We start from the raw sequence: 25,691 nt of genomic DNA on the forward strand, positions 1-25,691 counted from the left end.
CCACAACATCTCATCATCCCCAGCACCCATTCCATAGCATATTTAAGGGTCACTAAAGCACCTAGACAAACAAGTATGAGCTGACAATAAAGAACACTTCTAATATCTCTCTTGCTCTATAGATCTCGGTGTGTATGTCACAGGCACTCCTTATGCATTCTTTTTGGTTCCTTTCTGTGTCCTAGATGTGACCCATTCTGTGCCAATCTGCTGACTATCTTATCCTCCAGAGATGTCCCATTGTACCACTTACAGAAAGGAAATTGAGTATTTTACATGTGCAATCTCATGTAGTTTATAAACCTGTAAATAAAGTCCCTTCCACTGTGCATCTCACAGCTCCTCTCCAGGTCTGAGAGAAGTAAAATCCAAACTACTTTGGACATATATATTGGGTGCAGCCAAACAAATGCCATTTCTGCTAGAAGGAGATGCCATCAGAGCAGGACAAGACACATGAATCTGTAGCTAGTTGCAGTCACTGCACTGCAGTGTAAGCCAGAGACAACTGAGGCCAAGGGAGTTTGCTAATTGTCCCTCATGGACATCTTGCACCCCCAAGGATGGGTAGGTTTCTCAACATGGCATCAGCCAAGACTTCTGCAATGCAATGAATATCCTAAAATTCAGATTTAGCAGAGCCCAATACTTTATGAAAATCCAAGTTTTGGGTTTTTTTGCTTTATGCATTCACACACCAAGCACCATTCTCTGCTCTACAGTCGTTCTAAACAATCTCTTATGCAGCCTGAGTGCCTTGAACCTGGAGTGGCATTTTCCAGAGCAGCATGCCTGAAAAAGCAGCAAGCATGTTGTGACAGGAGTTGAAGTATGAGTATTAAAGTGAAGGTTGATGCTTCAAGTGTGTTCACTTGCCTGTTTGTAAGATTTTTTATGAAGGATTTAAAATATATGCTGCTCTAAGGCACACAGAGAGAAATGGATCAAATGGGATGAGCGTCACGAGTGTATAATGAAACATGAAGCAAACATGCCAAGGTAAGATGGTACAGCACACCAGTCCTGATCAGCAGGAGAGCCAATCATGACTGGATGCGCTGAGCACAGGATACAAGCAGGAGGAAGAAATATTGACAGGGCAGAGAGTTTGCAGGAGGCTGCAGTTGTGGGGAAAGCCTGTGCAGGAGGCTGGTGAAACCAGAGGAGAGGCTCAGGCCGCCAGGAGGATGGGCAGGGGCAGGAGCAGCTGGGCGCATCCATTTCTACCGCCAGCTGCTCCTCCGAGAATAAGGAGATGGAGGGCAGCAGGGCCGGCTGCGGGGTGCGGGGGCAGCCCCAGAGCTCCGTCCCGACAGCGCTGCCCTCTGTTGCCGGTGCGCAGGTCCAGCGGCAAGGGAGGGGAGTGGGCATCGTCGGGCTGCTCCGTGAGGGAGCGCTTCCTCGGAGCTGCCTTCCTCCTCCTCCTCCTCCTGCCCCTTCTGCTGCTGCTGCCGGGCCGCGTCCCGCCGCCAGCCCGGGCGAACTCCGGGCTCTGGGGGAAAAGCGGGAGACGTGGCCGGGGCTGAGCTGCGGGCGGCGGAGGCTGAAGAGGCGCTGAGAGGGGGGTGGCCGCCGGCGGGGTCGCACCGGGGCGGGCGGGGCGCACCCGGGGATGGGGAGCGAGGCTCACCCTGAGAAGAAGACAAGAGAGAGCACCCCGGAAGGGTAGGGGTTGCGAGGTCGTATCCCGGGAAGGGGGCATACCCGGCAGCTCCCAGACGCCCGCAGAAGCGCGCCGGGAGCCGCCGGGCAGTCGCCTGCCCACCTGGGGGGGCCGGGAGCGGCCGGGGCACCCCCCCACTCCGCCTCGTCTTTCTCTCCTCCCGTCCGCCGCCTCCCTCCCTCCCTCCCTCCCTACCCGCCTGCCTGGGATGGTGGAGGGAGTCGGGAGCACACGGCAGGGCGGCCCTGGGCGCGGGGGGCGGCTCGCCCCAGCCCCGGCCACGGCGCGGGGCGCGGTCCGCGGGGGGCTCCGCCGTCTCGGGGTCCCGCAGCCCCCGCCGCCGCCGCAGCTGCCGGTGATGGCCAAGGATGTCCTCGGAGGGGGAAGCCGAGGCGGCTGCTGAGAGCGGGCCGGGCAGCACCCCCGCGCCGGGGGCCGCCGCCGCCGAGCGGGAGGAGGTGAGCGGCGGCGGGGGCGTCCGCCCAGGGCCGGGGGTTACTGGAGGGGCAAAGGCAGCCCCGGCGCGGGCACGGGGTGCAGGGCGGTGTGGGCTGTGGCGAGCCGCGGCGGAGGAGGGTGCCCCGGCTGGGGGTGTTTGCGACGCGGGGAGAAGCGAGGAGCGCAGCCACAGCCCGCCCGGGTACCTGCAGCAGGCGCGGTGCGCTGCGGTGCTGCCCCGCCGCGCCCTGCAGCGCCGGGGCCGCCGGCGGGACCCCCGCGGCCGCCGCTTGCGGGCTGCACCGACGGGCCCCCGGCACCCAGCCCTGCGCCGGCTGCCGGGCTCGCGGCGGCCGCCGGGCCGGCGGCTCTGCGCCGGAACGATGCAGCGGGGGCGAAAGGGGGCCTGCCCAGTGGAAGTTTGGCCGAATGAGCCCCTTGGGGCTTGGCCTAGGAGAGCCTGCCTCTTCCCTGGGGCTGGTGAAATGGTCAAGGAGACTGCAGCTCTGCGAGGCACTGGTGGAGGTGGCCGGAGGGGCACGAGGAGCATGAGAACGGGCTTGCAGTCGGAGCTCTGTGGGTTTCAGGTGTTTGGGGGCAAAGGAGGAGGTCATGCCTCTCCTTTTCCCTTGGGGCCTAGGCACTCCTGGTGCCTAATCTGCAACAGAAATCAGTGGAGAAAATATAACGTAATGTTTCTTCAGATCATCTGTGAAACACTTACTGTGGCCTTGCACATTATAGAAAGGGAATAATGGATGTGTCTGAGTGTTGACACAGAATCCTGAGCCACGAGGTATTGACCAGACAGAACTGCAGGCTGTGTGACAGTAGGTGACAACGTGTGTGTGCTATCCTGTACACCTGGGACAGCAAGCTGTCCTGTTTTAGAAATATCTGGGATTTTCTTCTGCGCTTAATGTAGCCTTTGCTTCCAACAGTTTTGACAGGTCTGCCATTTACGTCATATAATCCATGTGCGGTTCATGGAAATGAGTGAACTTTCTTCATAATATGGAGTTAAATATGAATGTACATGCTCCTAGGAATGCAGAGAGCAGCCTTGAAACAGACTTAGAGAAGAGAAAATTGAAAGCAGAAGTGAAAGCAGCCCTGGAACATTGCTATGTGCAGTTAGTCTGCTTAAAGCTTTTGTTAGCAGGTCCCATGGCTCATCAACAGTCACATAATCCTGTCGTCAAAATCCAGTAGCCTCAACAAAGCCTATGTGAAGCTGCAGGATACTTAGCTGAAAACCAAACAGCAGTTGAAACTACCTGTAATTGAAAATTGGCTTTGCAGCTCAGGTTGAAAAAGCTGTCATTCATGGGCGAATATTAGGGTTTTCTCCTGTTTGATTGCTTTTTAAAGACCTGCGACACAGTTCACTGTGAAGAGCTGTGGCTGGATCCAGGATACAGCTAGTGTTCTAGCAGTAGAGCGCACCAATGTAATTACAGCCCTGCAGATGATCAATAGATATTTAATGCTGGAACGGATTTTTTAATTTATTTGGTCTAGGACCAGGAGTTGCTGAAGGCTTTCCAATGTATTAAGTCCTCCATAAAAACATCTAAGTCATTTGTAGAAAGAAAGCACTTGATCTCTCTGCTAAGCACTATCTGTATCTTCCTTCTTTCATCCTGTTCTCAGTTCTTCTTCTGTTCCAACACAAACATTTGCACTTTTGAGTCTATATCTCAAACGCCTGTGATATCTTAACACTGCAATCCTACAATGTTGGTGTTTCCTCATGCCTTCCCCTTCACCAGGTAAACAGTCCTTTTGCACCTGGGCCTGCAATTGCACGTTAATACCAATACCCTGTATTAGTATTGGTATTGGTATTAAATGGGCATTTCATGGGCTCCTCTTTTAAGCCGTGTCATTTATGGATTTCACTTCAATCAAATGCATGGACCTAAATGGTAACAACGACTGAAAATTGCCTTTATTGGGTGTTAAATCAATACAACCCTGAGCTAGTAACAGAGAATGTGTCTGAAGTCCAAGTTTTTATTTTTGAATGAAGGACATGCAAAGGTGCAGCTGCAGAGCAGGAAGAAGAGCAGCAGTTCTGTTACCTGCCTCTGCCCTTGTCCTCTTGAGCCAAGGACCACATGGGTTTCCTGCTGACTTTGCTGAATGTCAGAGCAAACCCTCAGATTACCTGACAGTGTTCTGATTTGGCTTTTTTTCTAATGAAACATTAATTGCTTGAGCTGAATGACCTGGAACAGATGTGCTTTTGTTATTAGTGTAGGATTCTACCATTCTACAAACTCTTGTGAAGAGGAATCAAGATCTTTTGGGGGAGAGTATGCAAAGGATTCCTTTTTCCAAATGTTTCGGCAGTTATTGCTGAAGATTGATTCTCTGGAGATACTTGCCTTTGCTTTCCTCTCTGAAATAGCAGAACCTGCTGCTCTGTACTGCCCTGGTTAAATAGTAGGCTGGCTGCTTTTCTTGTTACTGTGACAGCCTGTACCCACACCGAAGAGTTGATAGTGACTTTTCTTAATTTCTGCCAATTTATAACTCAGTTGGAAATGGTCTTAAAAATTAAAATCTTTAAAACTTAGTTGGAAATCAAGAGGGCTTTTTTCAGGAAAACAAAGCTGGTGAGCAGAAACATCATTTTTTGTTTCCAAAGCTAAGTAATCACTGAAGAAAGCTGAAAGCAGCAGCCACTTGACATTTTGAAATATGTATTTGTCTTGTTTGTACTGGCAAAGTCAAACAGCAGTTGTCCATGCCTGTTTTTATCTTCTCTTCTATATTTAAAAACTTAAATTGGGTATGACATAATGTGAGCAGTTAAATTATTTAAATAAAAGGGAAAACCTCATGGGTCAGTGTTCCTGAAACCCACGGTCATTGGCTTTCTGATGGATATTTTACAGAAAATAAAAGTGGGGCCGCTTAAAACTGCCTCATTTTCCTCATGTTGCCATTGCAAAACACAACAGGGGCTAATTTGTAAAGTGCTGCTTGTGGTCACAACAATGCCAAAGGGGTGCTATGAGTTAAGAAACCAAACATAGTGCTTGTGTGCAGGCTACGGTTTTACAGGCTTTCAGGTCAAAAGGGTAGCTGGGACCTTTCCTCTGCAGTATGCCCCTGGAGAGACACCTTCTGCTTGGGGCATTGACTCCATTTAGTTATCCAGCTTTTTTATCCTTTCCCCCTCAACATTTCTTTTATTTGTCAAGGCTTATTTTATGGCATTGAAAACACCAGGCATACAGCCCTTATTAACAGACCAGTTAGCTTTAAATTGTCCCCATCTATGGGCTGAGTTGTACCCAGGTGGATGAGAAGTTAAGCAAAAGCTGCTCAGACATTGTTGGCATCAATCTCCAGAGAGGGGCCATTTCCTTGTAAACCTCCCCCTTCAAAAGGTGCCCAGGGCACTCACATGGCAGATCCTGTCCAGAGAAGGTAGGAAATGAGTGAGACAGGATTCCTAGGAAAACTCTCATTCTTCTCCTCAGATCTTCCAAAACTCACGCAAAAGCCCGCTCAGATAATCCCATGAATGATAGGCGCTGGTTAGCCTGGTGGAAGGCTGTCACCATCTCAAGTGAGCATGACTGACCAAACAGTTATCTTTTCAAGGCTCAGTGCATGATATTCCCCCTCTTGAATGAAAGTCAAATAGGACAGGCCCCTCTCTTCCCTTCCTGCCCTTGGTCTGTTCATCAGACATAAATCAAAGAGTGCTCCTCATTCCTTTTTCCAAATTAGTTCCCTCATAGAGACTAAGGGAAAAGTCCATCAGGAGTGGCAGTATTTTTCATGATCCTGCAGTTTCAGGCAGTATTTGCATTGCAGATTATGGCATAAGAAAATCCAAGCTGAGCCATTGCATCTTTTTTCTGCTTTTGTTCTTTTTGTTGTCCCACTTTATCTTCTGATCACATGTCTGTTCTTGGTGCCTTGGAGTTGGCTGTCTTCTCTGCACTTCACATGAGAAACTGTCAAGGGTTTTTAAAAAATTAATAGGAAATACGAAATGAATGTGTCTGAGCGCTGAAGGGCAGCCTGGTCTCCAATTGTATGGGCCACTACAGGCATAGTATTCTGCTTCTTGCCACCGTGGCTGAGCATGAAGTGAATTGCTCCTTCAGGCTGACTTTTTCAACCCCTCCAGCATGGGAATTTTCTCAGTGAAGCGCTGGACTGTAGCAACTGTGGAGCTGGTAGGGTTCTGCTGCTGGAGGGTTACAAGGACAATTTAGGCAAATGGCTGTTTAATGTGTAGATGTCACATCATGGGGAAGGAACAGACTTGATGACTTGGTGGTAGCTCCCCTTCAGACTTGGTTTCTAATGCTGTTCGTTTAGGTGGACAGACAGTCACTTGATACTGGTGGAAAAGCAATGCTTCTGCACACTTTTTGAAAGCCCCAAATACTCTTCTTATTCTCCCTTTCTTAATTCAGAGACCCAAGAGGATGATCTTTCCCAAGAAGGGAAGTGTGGATACCAAGGATGCTTTGCAATCAATGCAAGCCATTGCAAAAGTAAGGTAGGAAGTATCTTCTTCCTGGGAATGCAGCACTTTACTACTTTTCATCTGTTTCTACAACTTGGAATAAAATGGCTCAGATCGTGGCCAGTGAGCAGGGACCTTGTGGAAACAGAGAGTAAAAGGAGTAAAGTATCCCCAGGTGAGTAGAGCTTGTTTCTCCATGTGTCCTAACACATTGTCGTGAATTGACACCAAAAGTAATGGCTGCTGAGCTGTCACCAGCACTGTAAGGCCCTTCAGTTGTTACAGTGACACTGTTGTGACACAGCAGATGAGGCTGTGTCTGAGTTACAAGTTCCACTTTTTGGATAAAGTATGGTTAAGTAATTAATTAGTTTTAAAGTTCTAATAATGGAAAATGTAGTTCACTTTCAGACTCCAATCATTCATTGTGCTCCTCAGAGCTTAAGACCTGTAAAGTTAAAAATAGCACATAGTGAAACTTTTTGAGGTCACAGTTGCTGTAACAGTTCTTTTAACTGCCCAAAACTCTGATGGGGTGGCTTCATTTCAGCAGCACTCTGCAGGGGAGCCAGCCCTGTGTTACAGCAGTGGAGCAGGACAGGGCTCTGCCAGCAGCACCACACAGGGGGGACAGGGCTTGAGGCTGCCTTTGACAGGCACCCACGCCAGCTCCTCCCTGAGCGCTGGCTGCTCTGCCCACAGCACCTCTGCCCTGCAGTGAAAGCAAGGAAGAAAAGTGCCTGAAGCAGGCATGACAGATGACGAGTGGGAAGCACGGACGAGCCCGGCTGCGCGTGGCACAGGAGACTGGCAGCCTTCCCAGCGTGGAGTTCAGGTTGTGCAGCAGTGTCTGATGTAGCTGGCAGCCACTCTCAAGGTGCCACGCACACCACCGGGAGAGGATGAGGGGGCTCACACCCCCTGAAATGTGTGAACTTTTGGCCTCTGTGGTTTTACATCAGGTGAATAACGCACAGAGAATCCCAACTCACAGCACTGTTCCCATAGAGATGAGGTGTTGCACATCCCAGTTCAGCATTCAGCCACCAGAGGCCTTGTTCAGGAAAGATTGGTAGTACTGGGCCTCAGGGAAGATGGGCTGGAAACAGCCAGCAGCTGGTGAGAGCAGGGCCTGGAAAGGTAGGAGCTGACAGCAAAGGACAAGGAGCATCATGGAAGGTCCCACTCCTGGCAGGGAAACCAAGGAGCATCATGGAAGGTCCCACTCCTGGCAGGGAAACCAATTTGAGGTGACTGGCAATGAGGAGTCTGAATAACATGACCTTGCCAGGGAAGAGAGTGGGATCAGTCAGAGGCTTCTGCAGGTCATGGCTTTGGGAGAGAAGTGATTTGTGGTAATGGATTTATGGCTGGAAGCCTTCTTCATACTTGTGTGATTGATTGCCCTTAGGAGCTGGCCCAAGAGTTGTGGAGCACAACACACCCACAGGAACAAGCTGTGCCATCTCCTCCACCCTGCAATGGGCAGAGGGAGCTCAGAGCTCCATGGAGGCTGGGGTGGTAGCATCTGCCAGTAGAGTCCTGCCAGCATTAGGGTCCCTCTAAACACCAAAAATAAAGAGAGCAGCTCCCTCATGGCTTCCTAGAGGTGAGGTGGCCAGGCAGAAAGGCCAGTACCTGGTAGAAGAGGAGTGTAGTGAGGGCATGTACTGAAAGGGTGGGGATGACAGTCTGTCTTCAGGCCTGAGGTGTTCCATGGTTCTCTGCAGGGGACTGCCTGTCAGCAGGCCAGGACTGGGAGCTAAACCCTCTGCTTCCCACCAGCCGGAACTCAGAGTGAGAGGGTGCAACAGCTCACATGCAGATGATGTACCTTCCTGGAGTGTGCTGCTGCAATGCTCATGTGAAATCACTTTATAAGTGCTATTTTTTCACTGTCTTCAGGAGGTGTAAGAAGGTGTGCTGACAGCATGCCATAGGTCAAAGTCAAAGCAAGAAATAAAAGCCACGTGTCCTGGCTCTCAGGACCTCTTTTAACCATTAGGTTTTTAAATGAATTTTCAGTGAAGTCTTCTTCCGCTGTGCTGTCACATATTGCTGCAGAATGTGTCACAGAGAAGCAAGAAGGAGAGAGAAATTATATTTATAATGAAAACTTGTTTCTCCCAGGGAAGCATTAGCTGCTGGGATACTCCCTTATCTCAACTGGAGCACCATTATAAAAACCTGACACACTGAGGTCACAGTTGTGTTCAGCAAGGTGCAGAGAAGGGGAAACACTCCCCAAACCTGACAGAGCAGCTGAATGCTGAAGGCTGGGTGTTACTGCAGGGATGCTCAGCTCAGCAGCATGAGGGACCTGGCATGGCTGCAGGCAGAGCTGCAGCAGCCCAGCACCGTGGGGCTGGCACTGCCTCTGCTGAGCTGTGGCTGAGGGGCTCTGGCTGGGAAGTCACACATGGGAAGGCTGGAAGTTGACAGTTCAAATCACAGAGCCATGTTGTGCTGGTTTAGCTAGATAAAAGGATGGCCTTGCAAATAAGTGAGGATAAAAATAAAACACCATGATTCTGGGGAAACCTTCATTCACAGATCCCTTTGAAAGACTAACCCAGACTTTACAGGAGCTCAGATCAGTCCTGGATCATATTTCTCCTGAGGACTTGAGAGCTGTTTCTATATCCTTCATTTAAATCTCAAGATGTTCCTTTAGACTGAACAAGGATTAAAAGGTATTCATAATAATCAACTATTTTCCTCATTTATGACAGAGGCATTCAATGAACAAGCTGCAAACTAGAGAACTGGTGTGGAACTAACACTTCTCTGGCTTCTTCCTCACAAGGATGTCTTTACTGGCTCTCTGCTTTTTCCCTCAGGGAAACTGGTCCATAGCTGTTGCCCAGCTTGGTTTCGGATTAGTCTCTTGCTTCCCCATGTTGAGGCTGAGGGAAGGTTGGGCAGGACACAAGACCTGTGGCAGTGGTGAGAACACTAGGGCACAGGACATGTTCCTCAAGGATGAGGAGAGTACCATGACCCTAGGAACCTGGGAGCAAGAGGGAACAAGCTTCTGTACCCCACTGGACTGTGGCACTAGGATCCCCTGCTGCAGGCTGATGATCACAGCACAGGAGAACACACCTCTGCTGGGGCACAGCCAGCCTCCTCTGCCTGCTTGCTCCTGTCTCACCCCTGGGGAGCTGCAACTCCTGTGTAAAGGTGGGAGCAAAGCAAGCATTACAGGATTCCTGTTGAACCCAGATGAGACTTTGTCAAACACAGAGGCTGGCAGATAGCTACTCTCCCCTTCTCCCATCCCTGTTGTCCCCATCCCTCAAGGGCTGAAGCAGTGGGAGCTAGTCCCACTGTCCCTTCTGTTTTCCCTTGGCTGGTGTCAATTTTCCCTTTATCTCAGCAAAGCCACTGAGTGGACACCAGTGCACCAGTCAGCAAGCTGCACCTGGCTGATCCCTGGGGCTGTGGTACTTTTGTGCTGCTGGCAGCATGCCAGGGGTGCAGGGAGCTGGGTCTGGCTTTCTCAGGCTGGAGCACACTGCTGAGGATCTCTCCATTCTGCAGCCACAGGATGAACAGATGGGTGGATGCTGCCATCAGCCCTTTTTTAGGATGTCCCTGCAGTGTAGGAGCAGGGGCAAGGGCACCTGTCTGGGCACCTCTGTGCAGCCTGGCTGGCTGCAGGGGGGCAGAAGGGGCTGCCTAGGCATGAGGCAGGCTGCAAAATACCCAGTGACACGGCCAGCTATCACTCATGTCATTCACTTGGCCTTACTAATCCAACAGTGGCTGGGGACTGCATCCCAGGAGCATTCTTGTGGTTGTGTGGTGTTTTTATCAGTTAACTGATAAGCATTGAGGCAAGCCATTTAGTTATACCTGTGAAATTTACCCCCTGTCTACTGGAAACCACCAATATTCAAGGCAGGGGAGTAGGCAATATGAGCTAAGCACAATGGGTTCTTAAAGTGTAGAAAAAAGAACTGTTCTTGCTCTGAGGCAGCTTGAATCCCAGCTTTCCTTTCCTGATGAACTTGTACCCAGCATTGGCATTATTGGGAAAAATCCTCTGCCTCCAAATATGGTTTTTTAATTGATACAGAGTCAAAAGCCAGTGGCAGCAACATCAGCAATTTGGGGGGGAAAGCAGTAATTTTGTTAGTGCAGCATTTTGGTGATCTTGTGAAAAGCTGCCACAAAAATAGCCCTGATTTCTATTTTGTAAATCGTGATCATTTTGTTGCTAGGATTCCTTGGCACCGAAGATGCAACTGCACAGTTTTCCTTAGAGTAGAGTGAGGAAGCATCACTTATGGATGTGTTAAGGGCCAAATTCTTCGTGACAATCACATATGCACCCTTATATTGTACTAAGTGGCTTTCCCATCCTGCTGTAATAATCAGCATATATGTTGGCAGGGATCCAAATGGCTTCTCTTTCTTGGATTTCCTTTATTTCTGCCTGAAGAACTCAGATGTATCCTGCAGGACCTAATCCTGAATCTGACATTTTACAGTACTGTAGACTCCTTCTGTCCTGACGTCTGCTTTCCTCACCTTCAGATGCTGGCTTGAATTCATGAGGATGATTAGTGTGTGAAAGAGCAGACTGTCTTTGTGTGGTATTTCAGGGGCATCCTAGCATCTGAAATTCAGGTGGATCAGCAAGATTTGTGTCTTTTCATAGTTCTGACTTGTCCTACAATAGGCTCTGCTGCGGAAAGGATTTAATGCTACCATTTTGTGCACCTGCCTGCCCTGAGGTGTTCCCCCTGACAGCTCCCTTGATGGAAGGAGGAGATTATGTCTCCACAGGGATTTAAATCATGAGAAACCAGACAATGCCTGCTCACCACAGGAGGGCACTTGCCTACGCCTGAGCCAGTGACGCTACAAACACGTGGAGTGCATGATGCAAGTTCTTATTTTCAAACCTAGTAACAGCATTTCTGCTGCACACTGACATCATGGCCCTGCCTGCAGGAACTTCTTATTCTCACAGGAGTTTCGTGGCAGACGAGCAAATAGACGTGCAGCAACCAATCCATGTGTTCAAGGGCTGGAGGGAGAATATCTTTGATGCAAAATGGGGTTTTTTTGGTTGCCTTCTATCCCTTGTACTTCCCTTTCCGTGCCACTGGCTCAGCAGGAGCTGGGGGTAATGGGCTTCTTGCCGTTCAAGTTGGATGGCAGGAGGCGTTTTGTTTCAGGCTCCCCAGGAGGGCATTGATGAGATGCCTGTTGTAATATCTCCCTTTCTCCTTACCAGGCCTTATTACTGAAACCCCATGTGGTGCCAGGAGTTGGTCACATGGTGGAGGAGCGCTTCTACCCACCATTGCACCAGGGTCTGGGTTGGCACAGCCTGTCGGGCTCCTTCTCACTGTACTAATGAGCATCTGACCTGGGAGTTCATTTAGCCCTGGAAAACAGTGAGAGGTTGCACTTCTCCTGCAATTGTCATCTCCCTGGTCACCCCAGACTTCTTAGGCTGGTTTTTCACTAGGATCAGTTAAGGAGCTGGAAGATGATAGCTGCACCCACATCTGTTGTGGCTGCTTGGGGACAGTGGATAGAAATCTCTTTGTTCTTGCATCATCCCTGTCCACTGCAGAAATGGTGAAGCCCTTCTCAGCGCCAGAAGCTGGTCCTGGTGTAAGGGCTCTCCTCAGTTTTGATTAATAGCACAGCCTAGGGCTTGTCTAGCAAGGACTCAGTGGTCCTCTCTGTAGTATATCCTGCCATCAGGAGGTGGAACATCCTCCCCTGCCCTATCTTGACCAAGACTGAGGAGTCTGTCATAGTTAGAGACAAAATTCTGCTTTCATCCAGACTCTGGTCACCACCTGCCAAAGTGTATGACTTGTGGTTATTGATTACTGTTTCCCTCTCAAGTATCTCATTGGGATATATTAATTATAAGCATAAATCCACAGGGCCAAATTCAGTTATGACTGATGTTCATTTGTCCACCATTTTTTCTTCTTTCTTTGCTGATTTTATCTCTTTTTTCTCAGTCGTCTGTCAGTGTTTCCCCCATTCCTTTTCCCCCATGGTCAGGCAGATTATTCTTTCTAAATAAGAGGAAAAAAATACAAGATTAACTCTTTGCTTACATGAGTAATCAAAAGATGTGGGGTTGTTTTGTTGTTGAAAACAACCAAGTCACCTTGTAACCCCAAAGCCAGGTTTTGACAGAGAGCAGGAGCATGCTGTGATGCCACATCCTGCTGAGACACAGCTGCAGCATCAGTCCTGCAGTATGCTCACACCTCTGTGGAAATCGCTGGTTCAATTTAGCACAGCCTTATCCTTCCAGGCTGTGGGGAGGAGAGAGGGGCATAGATCTGTTTCTGGAGAAGTTGCCAGCAGTGAGAACGCAGCCAGTCAGGAATATCTGCTTTCCATGGATGGGCTGGGGGAACTGCTGGCTCAGAGGATGCTTTGGTGCTGTCAGGCTCACTGCTGCCTCCATTAATCTTCACCCAGGTCCTTTCTCTGGGTGTGATTCCCTCCTGCCCCTGCCCAGGCTGACTGGTCTCTATCCTCACCTGCCAGCACCCTCCTCCTGCCTCAGTGGCACTGGCATTTGGAGCATGTCCTGGCTATTCTTTTCCCTCTTTTACTTCTTCCCACCTTCCGTGTTTCCCCCTCATTTCTCTAATTCCATTCAGGCCACATCTTTGCTACCCTCTGTTTTCTCTCATTCTTTCATTTTAGACATGATAGCATTTTCCTTCAGCAAATTTGCAGCTCTTGAGGTCAGCCACCAAGGACAAACGCATGTGGGATTTAAAAGAACAGAAAATGCTTTTGACATGATTTCCCCAAAGGAGAATTTTAATGCTTTTGAAATTGGGGAACACAGGTACCTGTCTGTGAACCAGGCACAGACAGTCAAGCTTGGCCCCAAACTGTCCACAAAACAAACCGAATAAACTCGTGCTGCAACAGCACATTTTCTGCTTATACAGCTCATGCTGGAGCTTTCCAGGAGACTGAAGAATAAAGTCTGACAGAAGAGGAAAAAGTCCTTTTGTCAATAAACACATATGAAGAAATAGCAGGGATAAGTCAAAATTATAGATCAAATGTTTAAAGAATGTGACTCCAAGATAATCTGGCATATTTCCTTTAGACATCACAGGCTATTTCTTCCCCTTCTATTGGTGTCAATTTGGCAACTTTCAGTTCAAATTTATTGTGCTGGTCGAAATCAGCAGGGGGAAAAAACCAAGGGATTTTTCAGTGTAACTGTAACCATTTGCATGCCATGAGCACTACTGAGGCAGCTAGAACAGGAGATGCTTCAAGCCCACACTGCTACACAGCTGCTTCTGGAGTAAAATTCAGCTACTGCTGAAGGTCACACATAGCAATCTAGGTGATAATGTGCTCTACTGATGCTTTGGGAGGTTCTCTTAGTATTGTATGCAGAGCTGCTCATGGAATTATTCCTGGCAGTGAACACTGGAAATGTGAGGAGCACCTCAGTGTCCACATAATGCTTACAGCCTTGTTTTTGTGATTGCCACTTAGCTTTGTGAAAACAGTTGTCTTGTATAAGTTAATGGGGTATTTAGCTATTAGACTGGCAGAGTTCTGCAGGAATAATTACCAGATTTGACACTGTTCACTGGAATTAGGCATAAAACCACTGCTGGTAGCATTTACAGTTGGCACAAACATTAGCAGGCAGGTCTATAATGATGAGATGAGCACAATTCTGTTTAGAGATCTCCTTAATTTGATAATTTAGTTACTCAATCCAAAGCCAAATCTGAAGTTACACATTTCAGGGTGGAGAGTACAGCCAACCTTTCAGCTGTCCTAAAAAAGAGTGACTAAAAAAATCCCTGGGAGCCAAGTGAGCGAGAGGTTGAGCATGAACTCCTGGGATGTTGCTGGGCAGAAATATCTTAATGCAACCCTTGAAGACAGTTAAAAGGGGGAATGAGTCGAAGTGGAAGGTAATTTTATTTCTTGGTGTGATGCCAGTGAAATAAGTGTTCGAGTCCTGTATTTACTTGCAAGGTACAGACTTAAGAAGGATCTCAAGGTGAAGAGAGAGCAGAGCTGAAGAGAGAGCAGAGTACTAGAAAGAGGTAGAGCAGTGAAGTGAAGGACTTGAAGACTTTGGCTCCTTTAAATTGTCAAAAAGAAAGCTGAGAGATGTCATAATGAGAATGGAGAAGTCTCTTCTGGGTGAGAAGGCAGTCATATAAAAAAAGTCTTTCATCACTTGGAGAATGGGCATCCTCCTGCCATGAATGGGGGCTGAAGCCAGACAAAACTACAAGGGCAATAGAAGTTCATCACCAGAACAAATTTCAAAAGGAATGGCAGATTCTTCATTTCTTTTAGGCTATCAGTTGAAATAGAGTTTATTTGTGGAAGATGAGCTTTTACCAGCCACTGGTTTCTGGGCTGTCCAGAGGATGGCAGAGTGAAGTTGCATTGCCTGTGAGACACAGGAGATATGAGGAGAAGGCATAGTGAATCCCAGTCCTAAATTTAAATGTAAATTGTGTTGTAATATAAGCTGAACCTTCCTGACCCACCGTAACCTTGCAAAGTTGGTAGGAGAAATTCCTGTGACTACCTGTAAGGGCTGAAGAACTGTCTGGTTGTTTATTCTCTAGTAAGAGTCCCTGCCACTAGTGAATGGCTGGTGGCTGAGTCCTGCTCAGTCCACACTTGTATCCAGAGGCCAGGGAAAGCAGCAAGCCAACATTGCCAAAACAGAGGCACCAGAGTTTCAGGTTAGGCATTCAAAAACCTGAGCTTGTGGAATCAGTCTGGGCTTCTTTGAGTTGTGGCCCTTCCTCCTCCTGCTAAGTGGGGAGCTCCTTTAGAGGAACAGGAATAGCCAGACCACCTTGCCTTCTGCCTGAGGAATTAATTTGTTCTATGTATCCATCAAGAGAAAGGGGACCTAGAGTCATAAGCACAATTTGCTTTTCCAGAAATGTGTTGTTCTCATTCTTTAGCATCAGTGTTACATTTTGAAGATACCTTTTAAGGAAAAGTCAGGGTTTGAGGGAAAGCAATTGTTTTTTCATTCTTGGCCACCCCCAGTGCAGTCACTTGCAGGCTGAGTTAGGGTGGTTACCAGGTACAACTTACCTACCAGTGTCCTAAATCTGGTCACTTGTGAGGAGTCAGGGGATGGGTTAGAGAGCCAAAACCCTGACCACCAGGCCTTTGCTCCTGGCCACCAGAGCACGCTCAGCTCCAGATGTTAAGCAGGGGATGTGCCAGGCTGTGCACACCCCCTTGACTCTCTCTCTCTCTACTTCTTTACTCTAGGCAAGATTAACAGCCCAAATCAGCACTCTCCTATAGTACAGAGCACGTTTGAATGGTTTTAATTATGATTGCTGCAGCCAGAACCTGACCTGCCTGCTGTTGAGCCAGGAGGAGCTGGGTGGGTATGCCTGTGCAAAGGAGGCTTCACCTCAGCCCTTGCAAACATGCTTTTGATCTTGGGCATCTGCCATCAGAGGGTGCCTTTGAAGGCAATTGCCCTTTCAGCCACTGCCTGGATGTTTTATCATTTGCAAGCTGAGTTTCTTAAAGAAGAAATAATTGAAATGTTGCCAGCCTGGAAACTCCTGTCTCCTACAGGTGTCGGTTGAAATTCCAGTTCTCCATCAACAGGTAGGGATTTCCAGACTGTTTTCCAGTGACTATGGCCACAAATTAAATAGCATCTATCATTGTAGTGTCTCAGAGTGCTCTGCACCACCAGAGAGCGAAGAAACCATATGGAGCTGACTGAGGGGTACGCAGCCTTTGCTCTGTCTGAGCTTTCTAGAAATGATGGGCCAAGGAAATCAAGCACAGAGCAGCACTGTGGGGCTGACTGACTGCCTGGGGCTAGGGACAGCTCAGGGCAGGCTATCCCTAAGCCTTGTCACTCTCCACAAGGTTCACAACACAGACACCCACAGCCCTCCCCACTCATGCCACCTCTCACTCATGGCATTTTCCTCATTCATGCTGACATCTACTAAAGAATTTGGAAAATATTTTTGGTTACTGTTTTTAAGTGAGGAAGAGTTAAGTGAATTTTGGCATGTGATTATGGATAGTTTCGGTAAGAGTTACCCAGAGTTTCCAATCCAGTCAGGTGCAATGAGAAGGGAGGCCTCTGAAAGCAGTTCAGCAGCATGCCAGAGAGTAGCAAGATGTTATTAACAGCATGTGTATTTAACACAGCTTGAAATTCATAAACAGTGATACTGACAGCTCAGCTGTGCTGCTTCATGGCATTCCATTCATAACAGGGGATTTTTACCATTTGTACTGTCATCAGAGTTGGTTGGGACCTTTTGGGTGAAACACTTGATTTGAAAAATCCGTTCCTCTTTGCAATATGTGGTTGTGGAATCACAGAACAGTTTGTGTTGGAAGTGGCATTCAAAGCTCCTGTCATTCCAGCCCCCTTCCATGGGCAGGGAGATGCTGCACTAGACCAAAGTTGCTCACAGCCTGTCCAACCTCGACTTGAACACTTCCAGTGATGGGGCATCCACAACTTCTCTGGGAAATTTGTGTCTCATTTAATATGTCAGGATGTTTCTCAGGTCAATGCAGGAAGCAAAGCTCAAAGCAAAGCCCACCATAAGGAGAAGAGGGAGGACATCTCTCTTGGTTTGGGTTAGAGAACCAAGCCTTTTAGTTCTTGTTTGCAGACAAAGTGCCTGCTAACTGATCCTCCTTCTATTCTACTCTCTGTTTGGTTCTGGCTTTCTGCCAGGCCCTCTGTCTTTTCTTTCTTCATTTATTTCTTTGAGTTATGTTTCTCTCTTAAGATTTTCCAGGGGTTATGCTTTTATTCCACATGAAAACAACACAGATGCCACAGTATTCCTCAAAGAATGCAACTCCTGTTTGCTGGGTAGCCCAAGTTATCATGGAAATTATTGGTTTCCTTAATCATTTATTGTACTCATCCAGAAATACAAGCTTGCCCTGTTCAATCTGAAACACTATGTACAGAAAGGAGAAAATTCCACACAGTACCACAAACATAATTCTTGTAAGAAGATGGTATGTTAATTAATAAAGTCTGAGAGCCACTGGTTTAACATATTAATGCATTTGTTATGCAGAGAGAGATTAAAAGATATATTTCCTTATTAGGTTTTTGAATGTCTGAAGCTTTATTGTAGTTATGTTCTATTTCATGTCTTTCTTACAAGTTTCTGATAGTATAATTGTGTTAGATAATTAGTTCAGCAAAGAGAAATAGAGTGTTATAGGCCAGAACTTGAAACAGGCAGGACAGCGGGGGAGGTAGACCCTGGAAGAGAGATCCTTTTATAACTGAGGACCTGTAGAGACTGGGCTTTGCTTAGGAACAACAGCAGGAGCAACACAGTGGGTCAGAAAAGCCAGGTGAAAGAACTTGTGTTTTTTACCAAAGGGTTATGAACATGAGGGCCCTGCTGAACTGGACTAGGTGTGTGAATCAGATGTGGCAGTGGGCTCTATGGCTGCATGTTTTCACTAATGCAAGGAGGGGAGAAGCTGCCTTTTTTGCAGGCTGCTGTGAGAATAGTGGAGAAAATCTGTCTTGGGCTGATCCCGCCCTTTCAGTGGGTTGAAGAACCATTTTGAAGTGCCTCCAGAGAATGCATACAGAAATGTCATCTTGGACCTGCAAAACCTCTGAGCTACTGCCAACTCAGCTGGGTGCTGCTCTAGGCCTGGTGGAACCAGAGCTATCTCATCCCCCAAAGGGGACATGGCATTTCATGGAGATGAGCACATCAGGAGGCATTTGCCCACTCTGATATGGCCTCTGATAGCCCTAAGCAGCAGGGCTGGTTGAACCACCCCTTGGGCAGAAGCCAGCCTGTGGGTTGCAGGCTGGACCACAGAGAAGTTGTTAGTCAAAGCAAGTGAGATAAAGGGAAGGTGGGATTGCAGTGCCTTTGGCAAACAGTCATGCCTAACTGGAGTGGGACAGCCTGGCTCTGCCCAGGGCCAGGCTGACAGTGCTTCCAACAAGTCATAGAAAAAAATGGGGCTCCTGGAGCTGCATGGGCGACTTGAGCACTCACCTTACATTAAAACTGACTGCTGGGTCCACTGGCGCTGTTCACTGTGTGAACCGTAAGTGTCTTTAAATGAGAGGTACCTGCAGAAGCCTGAATGAGAACACAAATTCATGTCTTGGGATATTGTCCTGCTATTCCTTCTGCACAGTCTCAGGGCCTGGACTAGAGAGATGTCACCTCAGAAAACCTTCAAGGGAGGAAAAAAAAGGATAGAGCTTCATTACACTTTATATTTTGCATTACTATAGAAGTTGAAAACTCCAGTTTCATGTCAAAAAGAGACAAAGAATAAAAGTCAGTAATTTCCAGTGAGTTTCCTGTGAGTCAGGAGAGCCTGGGGCTCTGACCTGCTCCAGTGTACAGCTGGGGCAGAAGCCTTCAATGGGGCAGTAACCACACTGAGACTGAGCAGTGGGCATTTGATGAGAGTTTCAAGAGCTGGAACTCTCTGTGACTGCACATAGGCTGCACGTAGAGGATTCACTCCCAAAACTTCTCTACTTATTTTTTAGCTGATTTAGGGACTGCCTGAAGCCACCTTGTAGCTTTCCTCTAAGTTTCATGCAAAAGGCTAAGAAAAACAGCTTTATTCTTACCTAAACTGAGTTTTTTCACTGCCCTACCTACAGAAGTTATGTACTCTGTACTTTGTAACCCACTGAGCTTCTCTACATCTGTTTTACCTGCTGTTAAGAGAATTCAGAAGCCAGAATAAAGCCCAGAATAATTATACTTTATTCTGACACATGTACAAAAGTTTGGGGATAAGAATATAAACTTTTTTACAGATTCTTTCTGAATGCATCAGGAAGAATCAAGGGCCAGATTCTGCCCCAAGTCCCTGCAAGTGTATACTGGTGTAACTTCTTAAAATCAGCAAAATTACTCTGCACTCACACAGTGTCAGATTAAAAGCTATGAAATCAAAACCAAACCCCATGAAATTTAATTTTGCAGTGTTCACAGCAAGTCATAAACCCTCTGTGGTTACTTAGGAATGGTTTTCTGTCTCAGGGAAAAAAATAAAAGAGAGAAGCAGTATTAAATCTGACCCTAAGGCCCTGCAAAGTTAGATGCTAATGCTTCCATCTTATTGAGAAGACAGCAAACTCCTCTTACCAGTGGCACCATGCTATTATTTCCTAAGTTAAAAGATTCTGCTTCTTAAATTCCTTGCTGGTTCAAGATCACTTACTGAGTCCTAATAACTGTAGGTCCAAGATAAGCTTTACTTGGAGAGAAATTTGTCTGTGGAGAAAGAAAGAGAAGACATTTCCTGAACCTAGCATCTGTTGGCATCTACAGAGCAGTTTGATGCATTAGAGTTAGGCCCCTGGGAGAAGGAGTAACAGTGTGCTTCTATTTTTGCATGAAATCAGGCTCGGCAGAGGGCATGATGATGCATGAGTATCAGTGTGTATCTGCTTTCTCACTGTCATTTCCTCACTTAGGCGAGAGGCAGGGGATGGCAGTAACCAAAGGGATGCAAACAGCCCTCCTCATTACCGACTAGGGCAGTGGGGATCTTTCTTCCTGCACTCTCTACAGACACACAGCTGCCAGCCAGCGGTGTAACTCATGCTGCCGCTGCTCTTTGCAGGGACACGACTCTGCTGGAGCTGCTTGGCTCCATTTGGCATTTTTCTTTATAGCTGAACACTGCATGACAATGCAGCTGATTCACTGCACCAGGCTGGGGTAAGGACTGCAATTGTGCCCTCTCAGGGGATGAAGTGGGAGTACAGGAGTGTGAACCCAGCTCTGCTCCCAGCCTGACTTTTGGGACTTGAAAGAGGGGGGTGTGCTGTTTTAAATATTCACTTATACACCCTTAGCTTCAGCACTGAAGCTTGCAAGTATTTTAGGTCAGAGCTGGTGTAACCAGCCTGAAGCAATGCTGCATCGTGCAGTAATCTTGACAATTTTTTCAACTAAATGTGCTTGAATCTAGTCATTTTCCTGATGGCTCATCTCCAGGAAAATGGTGTCGATCATTTGGTAGGTTTCGGGGTTGGATGTGAGTCAGCTCTGAGTCAGGCAGCAGCTTTAGCTTCGTGAAGTGCTGGTCCTCCTGTACTGGCACAACCTGTGGGGCCGCAGCTCTGTGACAGACACTGCTCCTGAGCCTCCCCAACAGCAGCATGTGGGAGCTTAAGCATGGGGCACTTGCAAAGCAAAGGGGCAATTCCACAGCCCCACATTTTAGGCTGTTCACCTGCTCAGCACTCTTGACCTCTGAAGACGGCAGGGTGTGTAAATGATGCTGGTGGCAGGCAGGGAGAAGGAGATGGGGACCTGTCTTGCTCCCCGCAGAGGTGCCCATCTGACCAGGGTGCGGGCAAAGCGTGTCACTGCTGCACAAACAACTTCCCTCCCCAGAGCCAGAAGGAAGCAAGGAAAGAGCTTTGACCAGAGTCCTCTGTCCCTAGCAGGGTGTTTCTGTTTATATTGACATTTTATTAAGTAGGGTGGTGTCCCAGTTCTCAGGGAGTCGAGAGAAAAGCCAGACACAGCCTTGATGGCAAGCAGCCACTGTGTGTGTTGTGCAAAGCAGCGTGACTGACGGGTTCCTCGCTCTCTCTTTGTCTTTCTCTCCCCTTGCACGGTGTGATTGAAGCAACGCCCCGTGAAACAGTCCCTGAGCGCTTGCATGTGCCGAGAGTCCCACTGGAAATGCCTCCTCCTCTCCATCCTCATGTATGGCTGCCTGGGTGCCGTGGCCTGGTGTCAGCTGGCCAGAGTCACCAAGCTCAGCTTTGATAGCTCCTTCAAGGGCAAGTCTATGATCTACCATGACAGCCCGTGCTCGGACGGCTATGTTTATATCCCGCTGGCCTTCCTCTCCATGCTGTACGTGGTGTACCTGGTGGAGTGCTGGCACTGCCACGTCAAGAGGGAGCTGCAGTACAAGGCAGACGTGGACAGTGTGTACGAGTGCATCAACCGCATGCAGCAAGCCACTCCGTGCATCTGGTGGAAGGCCATCAGCTACCACTTCGTACGGCGAACCCGGCAGGTGACCCGGTACCGCAACGGCGATGCCTACACCACCACGCAGGTCTACCACGAGAGGGTCAACACACACGTGGCTGAAGCTGAGTTTGACTACTCTCACTGTGGATACAAGGACATCTCCAAAGAGCTCCTGGGCTTGGAGAGCTATACAGCCACCAAGCTGAGGTTCACCAAGTGCTTCAGCTTTGCCAACACTGAGTCTGAGAACTCTTACCTGACTCAGAGAGCTCATTTCTTCACAGAGATCGAGGGGCTAGATGACTACATGGAGGTGAGGGAAGGCATGCAGCTCAAAAATGTGGATTTTAAAGAGCTTATGATGGCCTACGGAGACCCGGATCACCTCCCATGGTATGTGTCCCATTATGCTTTCTGGGTGGCAGCTATCCTGATGATCTCATGGCCGCTCAGGGTACTCATAGAGTATCAGACTGCATATGTCCATTACCACGTGGAGAAGCTGCTGGGCCTGGAGTACACGGCGCCCGTGGCGGTGGAGGAGCCCCTGTACCGGTACCGCATGCCCCGGGACAGCACGCAGGACAGCACCGAGCTGGAGTGGCACATCTGCACCAACCGGCAGCTGATCCCCAGTTACTCGGAGGCCATGCTCATGGACCTGGCCAGCTCCCCGGCCTACAACAGCTACACGGTGTGTCGCTACGGCCAGACGGCCCACGGCTGTGAGCGCTGCAACCGCGCCTCCAGCACCTCCTCCATCTTCTCACGCCACGCTTTCCACAGCTGCAGCGGCAACTCCCGCCTCTCCCTCAACACCAGCCGCTTCTCCCTCTGCCGCGTCCATGGCTCCCACAGGACAGGCCTCTGGAGGAGCCGCAGCAGCAGCATTGCAGAGCGGGGCTGCCAGGACGAGCAGTGCTGCTCCTACTCCAGCCAGCTGGCTGTCAACGAGAACCCCCCCACCTACCACGATGCCCGCTTCTTCCCTGTCCTGATTGTGCACAGGCCGGAGGGGCAGGACAGGCGGCATTTCTATGTCAGGCGCTCCTCCTGTCTAGAAACCTCTCTGTGACAGAACTCTGTGGTCACTTGGCTCCTCTGCTCTGGGACAGGGATTGCAGAGATGACACCCGTGGGGAGCCTGCAAGTGTCAGTCTCTACAGCAGGTCAGCAGGACAAGTTTCAGCTCTTCCCCCTGCCATTGAAAGAGGACATAGAGACTCTGACCAACACCTAACCTCATTTCCAAGATTTTCTCCCCCTCCACCTGGTCTCCCATGTCTTCATTCTCCATTCCTCTCACTCTTCCACTCCTTAGCCTTCCCTTCCTCTGCTCCTTGATTTCCTGCCTCTCCTCCCATCCCACCCTCATTCTTTTCTTTGCATTTCAGTCACAGCATTTGGTTGTTGTGGCTGCTGGAGGATTTTAAATGCTTGTGCTTTGCCAGTACATTTGCCCTCCTGGATGCTTTGCAAGGTAAGAACCTTAGATAAAGCAAGGCACAAGGCACACAGCCAGCCAGAGTCAAGTCAGAAGGAGAATTCAGATCTGCAGGTGCTGAGTCACCTCCTGCAAACCCCAAACGAGGTGCTTTTAAAAAAAATTATTTTCCCCAGTCTTTTTTTCCTCTTCTTTTGTCATTCCTTCTGTCCTTTATTCATGCTCTTCTCCTCTCTCTTTATCCTCATCTTCCATTTTTTTCAGTTCTTTCACTTCTGCTTTACAGTTCTTCTGGGGTTTTGCCAGTGAGGATATCTTTCGGGGTGTAATTATCTTCCATTGGGCAAAAGTAAGGTTTTCATGGCACAAATGTCACTGACTGCTCACACAGCCACAAATGAAGCCCCTGAGAAGTGCTGAGGGCTTCTTTCAGGAGCAGTGTTGTACACCGATATAGCAAAATGCCCTTTGCTCACACTGCCCTGCCTGGTCTGCAGCAGAGACGCTGCTGCATTTCCAGCTGTAGTTTACCTTGTCCAGCTCCACCCCTGATAGCAATCAGCGAGAGCCATAATGTAGATTAGTGCCCTGTTAGTGCCACTATTTTTAGGACAGTAGGCCTGGTTTGTGGTTGTTTCATTCCTTCGACTTGAGTGCAGCAGCACAGGCTTGACAAGGGGAGAGGGGCTGGAGAGGGAAAGGTAAATATGGTATTAACCCTCCCACAGAGAGTCTGGAGCTGTTAGGAAGCTCTTCCACCCACAGTGTCTATTACAGCAGTTGTAGGACTGCCTACATTACCTTTCAGCTTTCTGTGTGCCCTGAGGAGGGCTTTTGGTCTGCAGCCCACTTCACCTTCCCAGGTGAGATGTGGTGCCACCCCAGCCCCAGGCAGAGAGCACAGCTGAGAGCCAGCCCCACTGGCCACTCCTGCTGGGGCTCCAAGCTCTTCCTGCAAGGCTTCCCCTGCAGCAGGTGTAGCACCTTCCAGAACTAGTGCCAGCCTCTCCAAATCCACAAGGTGTCTGGTGCTGACAGAGTGTGTCACTGCACTCTGGGCTGTGGGCTCTGCCCCCTGGCCTGGCCCCCTCCAAGCCAGGGGCTGCTCTGAGAACCTTGTGGGCACACTGGGCACCCACCAGGGACCTCACACCTGCCAGAACTCCATCCCACAAGGGATGTTGTATGCCGAGCAAGCTCCATGCCCCTTTGTCACATGGCTGGTGGAGATTATTATCCACTCTGACTCACAGGAGAATGCAATACGATCGCAGTACATAGGTCACTTTCAAAACCAGTGTTGTCTCACCCTACCTTACAAGTAGGTAAGAAACTGAGCCCCCAGAGGGGCTGGCAACAAGTGCTTCCTCCCAAGTCCATTTTGTGTGTATCAACATGTAATATGAAATTTGTAAAGTCATATTGATATGTGTAGATTATATGTAACTCTGCATACTTATATGGTGATTTCTTACGGCATTGACTGTTGCACCATATTAAATACATTTTGGTTTTGTTTGATGACTCTGTTTTGATGTCCTGTGTTTATTTCAACTCCAGAAATGGAAACATTGGCAATACCTGGTTAACCTGCTGCAAATGATGGCACCATCAGAAAGGTTTTTAAAATTCTTATGAGTTGATCTTTTTTAATGTAAATACTTCATGTGTGATTTATGTGACATTTTCATTCTGACAGCTTGGCATTTATCACAAAAGACAGACAACACATATGATGTGTTAGTTTATCACTTCTAAAAAAAAAATAACCGTCCTAGACATGTGGAGGAACAATGTTTGGGCTTGGGATGATGATTATGATTGAGCTGGGGCCAAACTGGATAACCTTGAAACTTAGAGAAAAATCCAAATTTAGATCCACCAGTTTCCACCTAGTTTCCCTCATCTATACCATGCCACCTGCCACACCCAGGCAGAGCTGGGAGTTTGGGAACTAGAAAAGGATCAGGCCAGAACTCAAAGCTCAGACTCATACCTGATATCCTGGTATACTGAAGACAAAGTAAATGCAGATCTTTAATAGAGTTCCCTGTCCTTCTTTGTATTCACACGGAAAGTTAAAACCCGCACATATGAAAGATGTAAGAGCTGGACAAGGCTGAAACAGAGAGGCTGGAATATTTCAATACAGTTGCTTGGTGAAGAAGGTGGTTGAGAGGAAGACAAGAAAAGAGAAGGGAGGAGATGGTAGAATAATATAGATTCAAAGAGAACAGAGTTCAGCTGTATCTAAGAGAATTCCTAAATGAGCAGCATAACTCAGTTATGGCAAGCTTAGCCCAGACAGAGGCAGGATGAGTTTCAGCCTTCTTGTGAGCTGCTGTTGCTGCTGCAGCCACACGTGGCTTTAAATACCATACCCAAGGTCTTGGGATGGCCAGTTTTGTCCCACGTGTATGCCAAGATGAAGAGTTATATTTGGGGCCTCAGAAGTGGCCACGTTAAACACTATTATTATCTGACATGAACAATCCATTATGATGGGTTGGACAGAGAATGGAGATAGTTTATTCTCAGTTTAGTCCTTTCCAGTGACCTGAAATGCCATTGCATTATCCAGTAGCTCTCAAGCTGTGTCCTTGTCAAATTTTGGAAAGTCCTCAGGAT

General features: G+C 48.3%; 1 protein-coding gene across 2 annotated transcripts; it reads left to right on the top strand.

Moving 5' to 3' along the window:
• Window positions 1-1,644: 1,644 nt before the first annotated feature.
• LOC128936707 (transmembrane protein 151B-like) lies at window positions 1,645-24,187 on the top strand. Of its 2 annotated transcripts, none has more exons than XM_054275878.1 (2): window positions 1,645-1,665; window positions 21,264-24,187. In XM_054275878.1, exon 2 carries the CDS (start codon window positions 21,297-21,299, stop codon window positions 22,692-22,694), a length of 1,398 nt encoding a protein of 465 aa, XP_054131853.1. In that variant the 5' UTR covers window positions 1,645-1,665; window positions 21,264-21,296; the 3' UTR covers window positions 22,695-24,187. The 2 variants fall into 2 exon arrangements, with proteins under 2 accessions (XP_054131853.1, XP_054131852.1); XM_054275877.1 differs by lacking the exon at window positions 1,645-1,665 and adding an exon at window positions 1,981-2,121.
• Window positions 24,188-25,691: the final 1,504 nt, after the last annotated feature.

Source organism: Melozone crissalis, unplaced genomic scaffold, assembly GCF_028551555.1.
Source record: "Melozone crissalis strain CALT ecotype California unplaced genomic scaffold, PUWL_Pcris_2 ptg000018l_1, whole genome shotgun sequence".
In the NCBI taxonomy this organism is placed as follows: Eukaryota; Metazoa; Chordata; class Aves; order Passeriformes; family Passerellidae; genus Melozone; species Melozone crissalis.

Coding starts and splice junctions, on each gene's coding strand:
- LOC128936707 (XM_054275877.1), top strand. CDS start 2,032: ATGTCCTCGGAGGGGGAAGCCGAGGCGGCTGCTGAGAGCGGGCCGGGC. Junction 2,122..21,263: donor CCGCCGCCGAGCGGGAGGAG/GTGAGCGGCGGC, acceptor GTGTGATTGAAG/CAACGCCCCGTGAAACAGTC.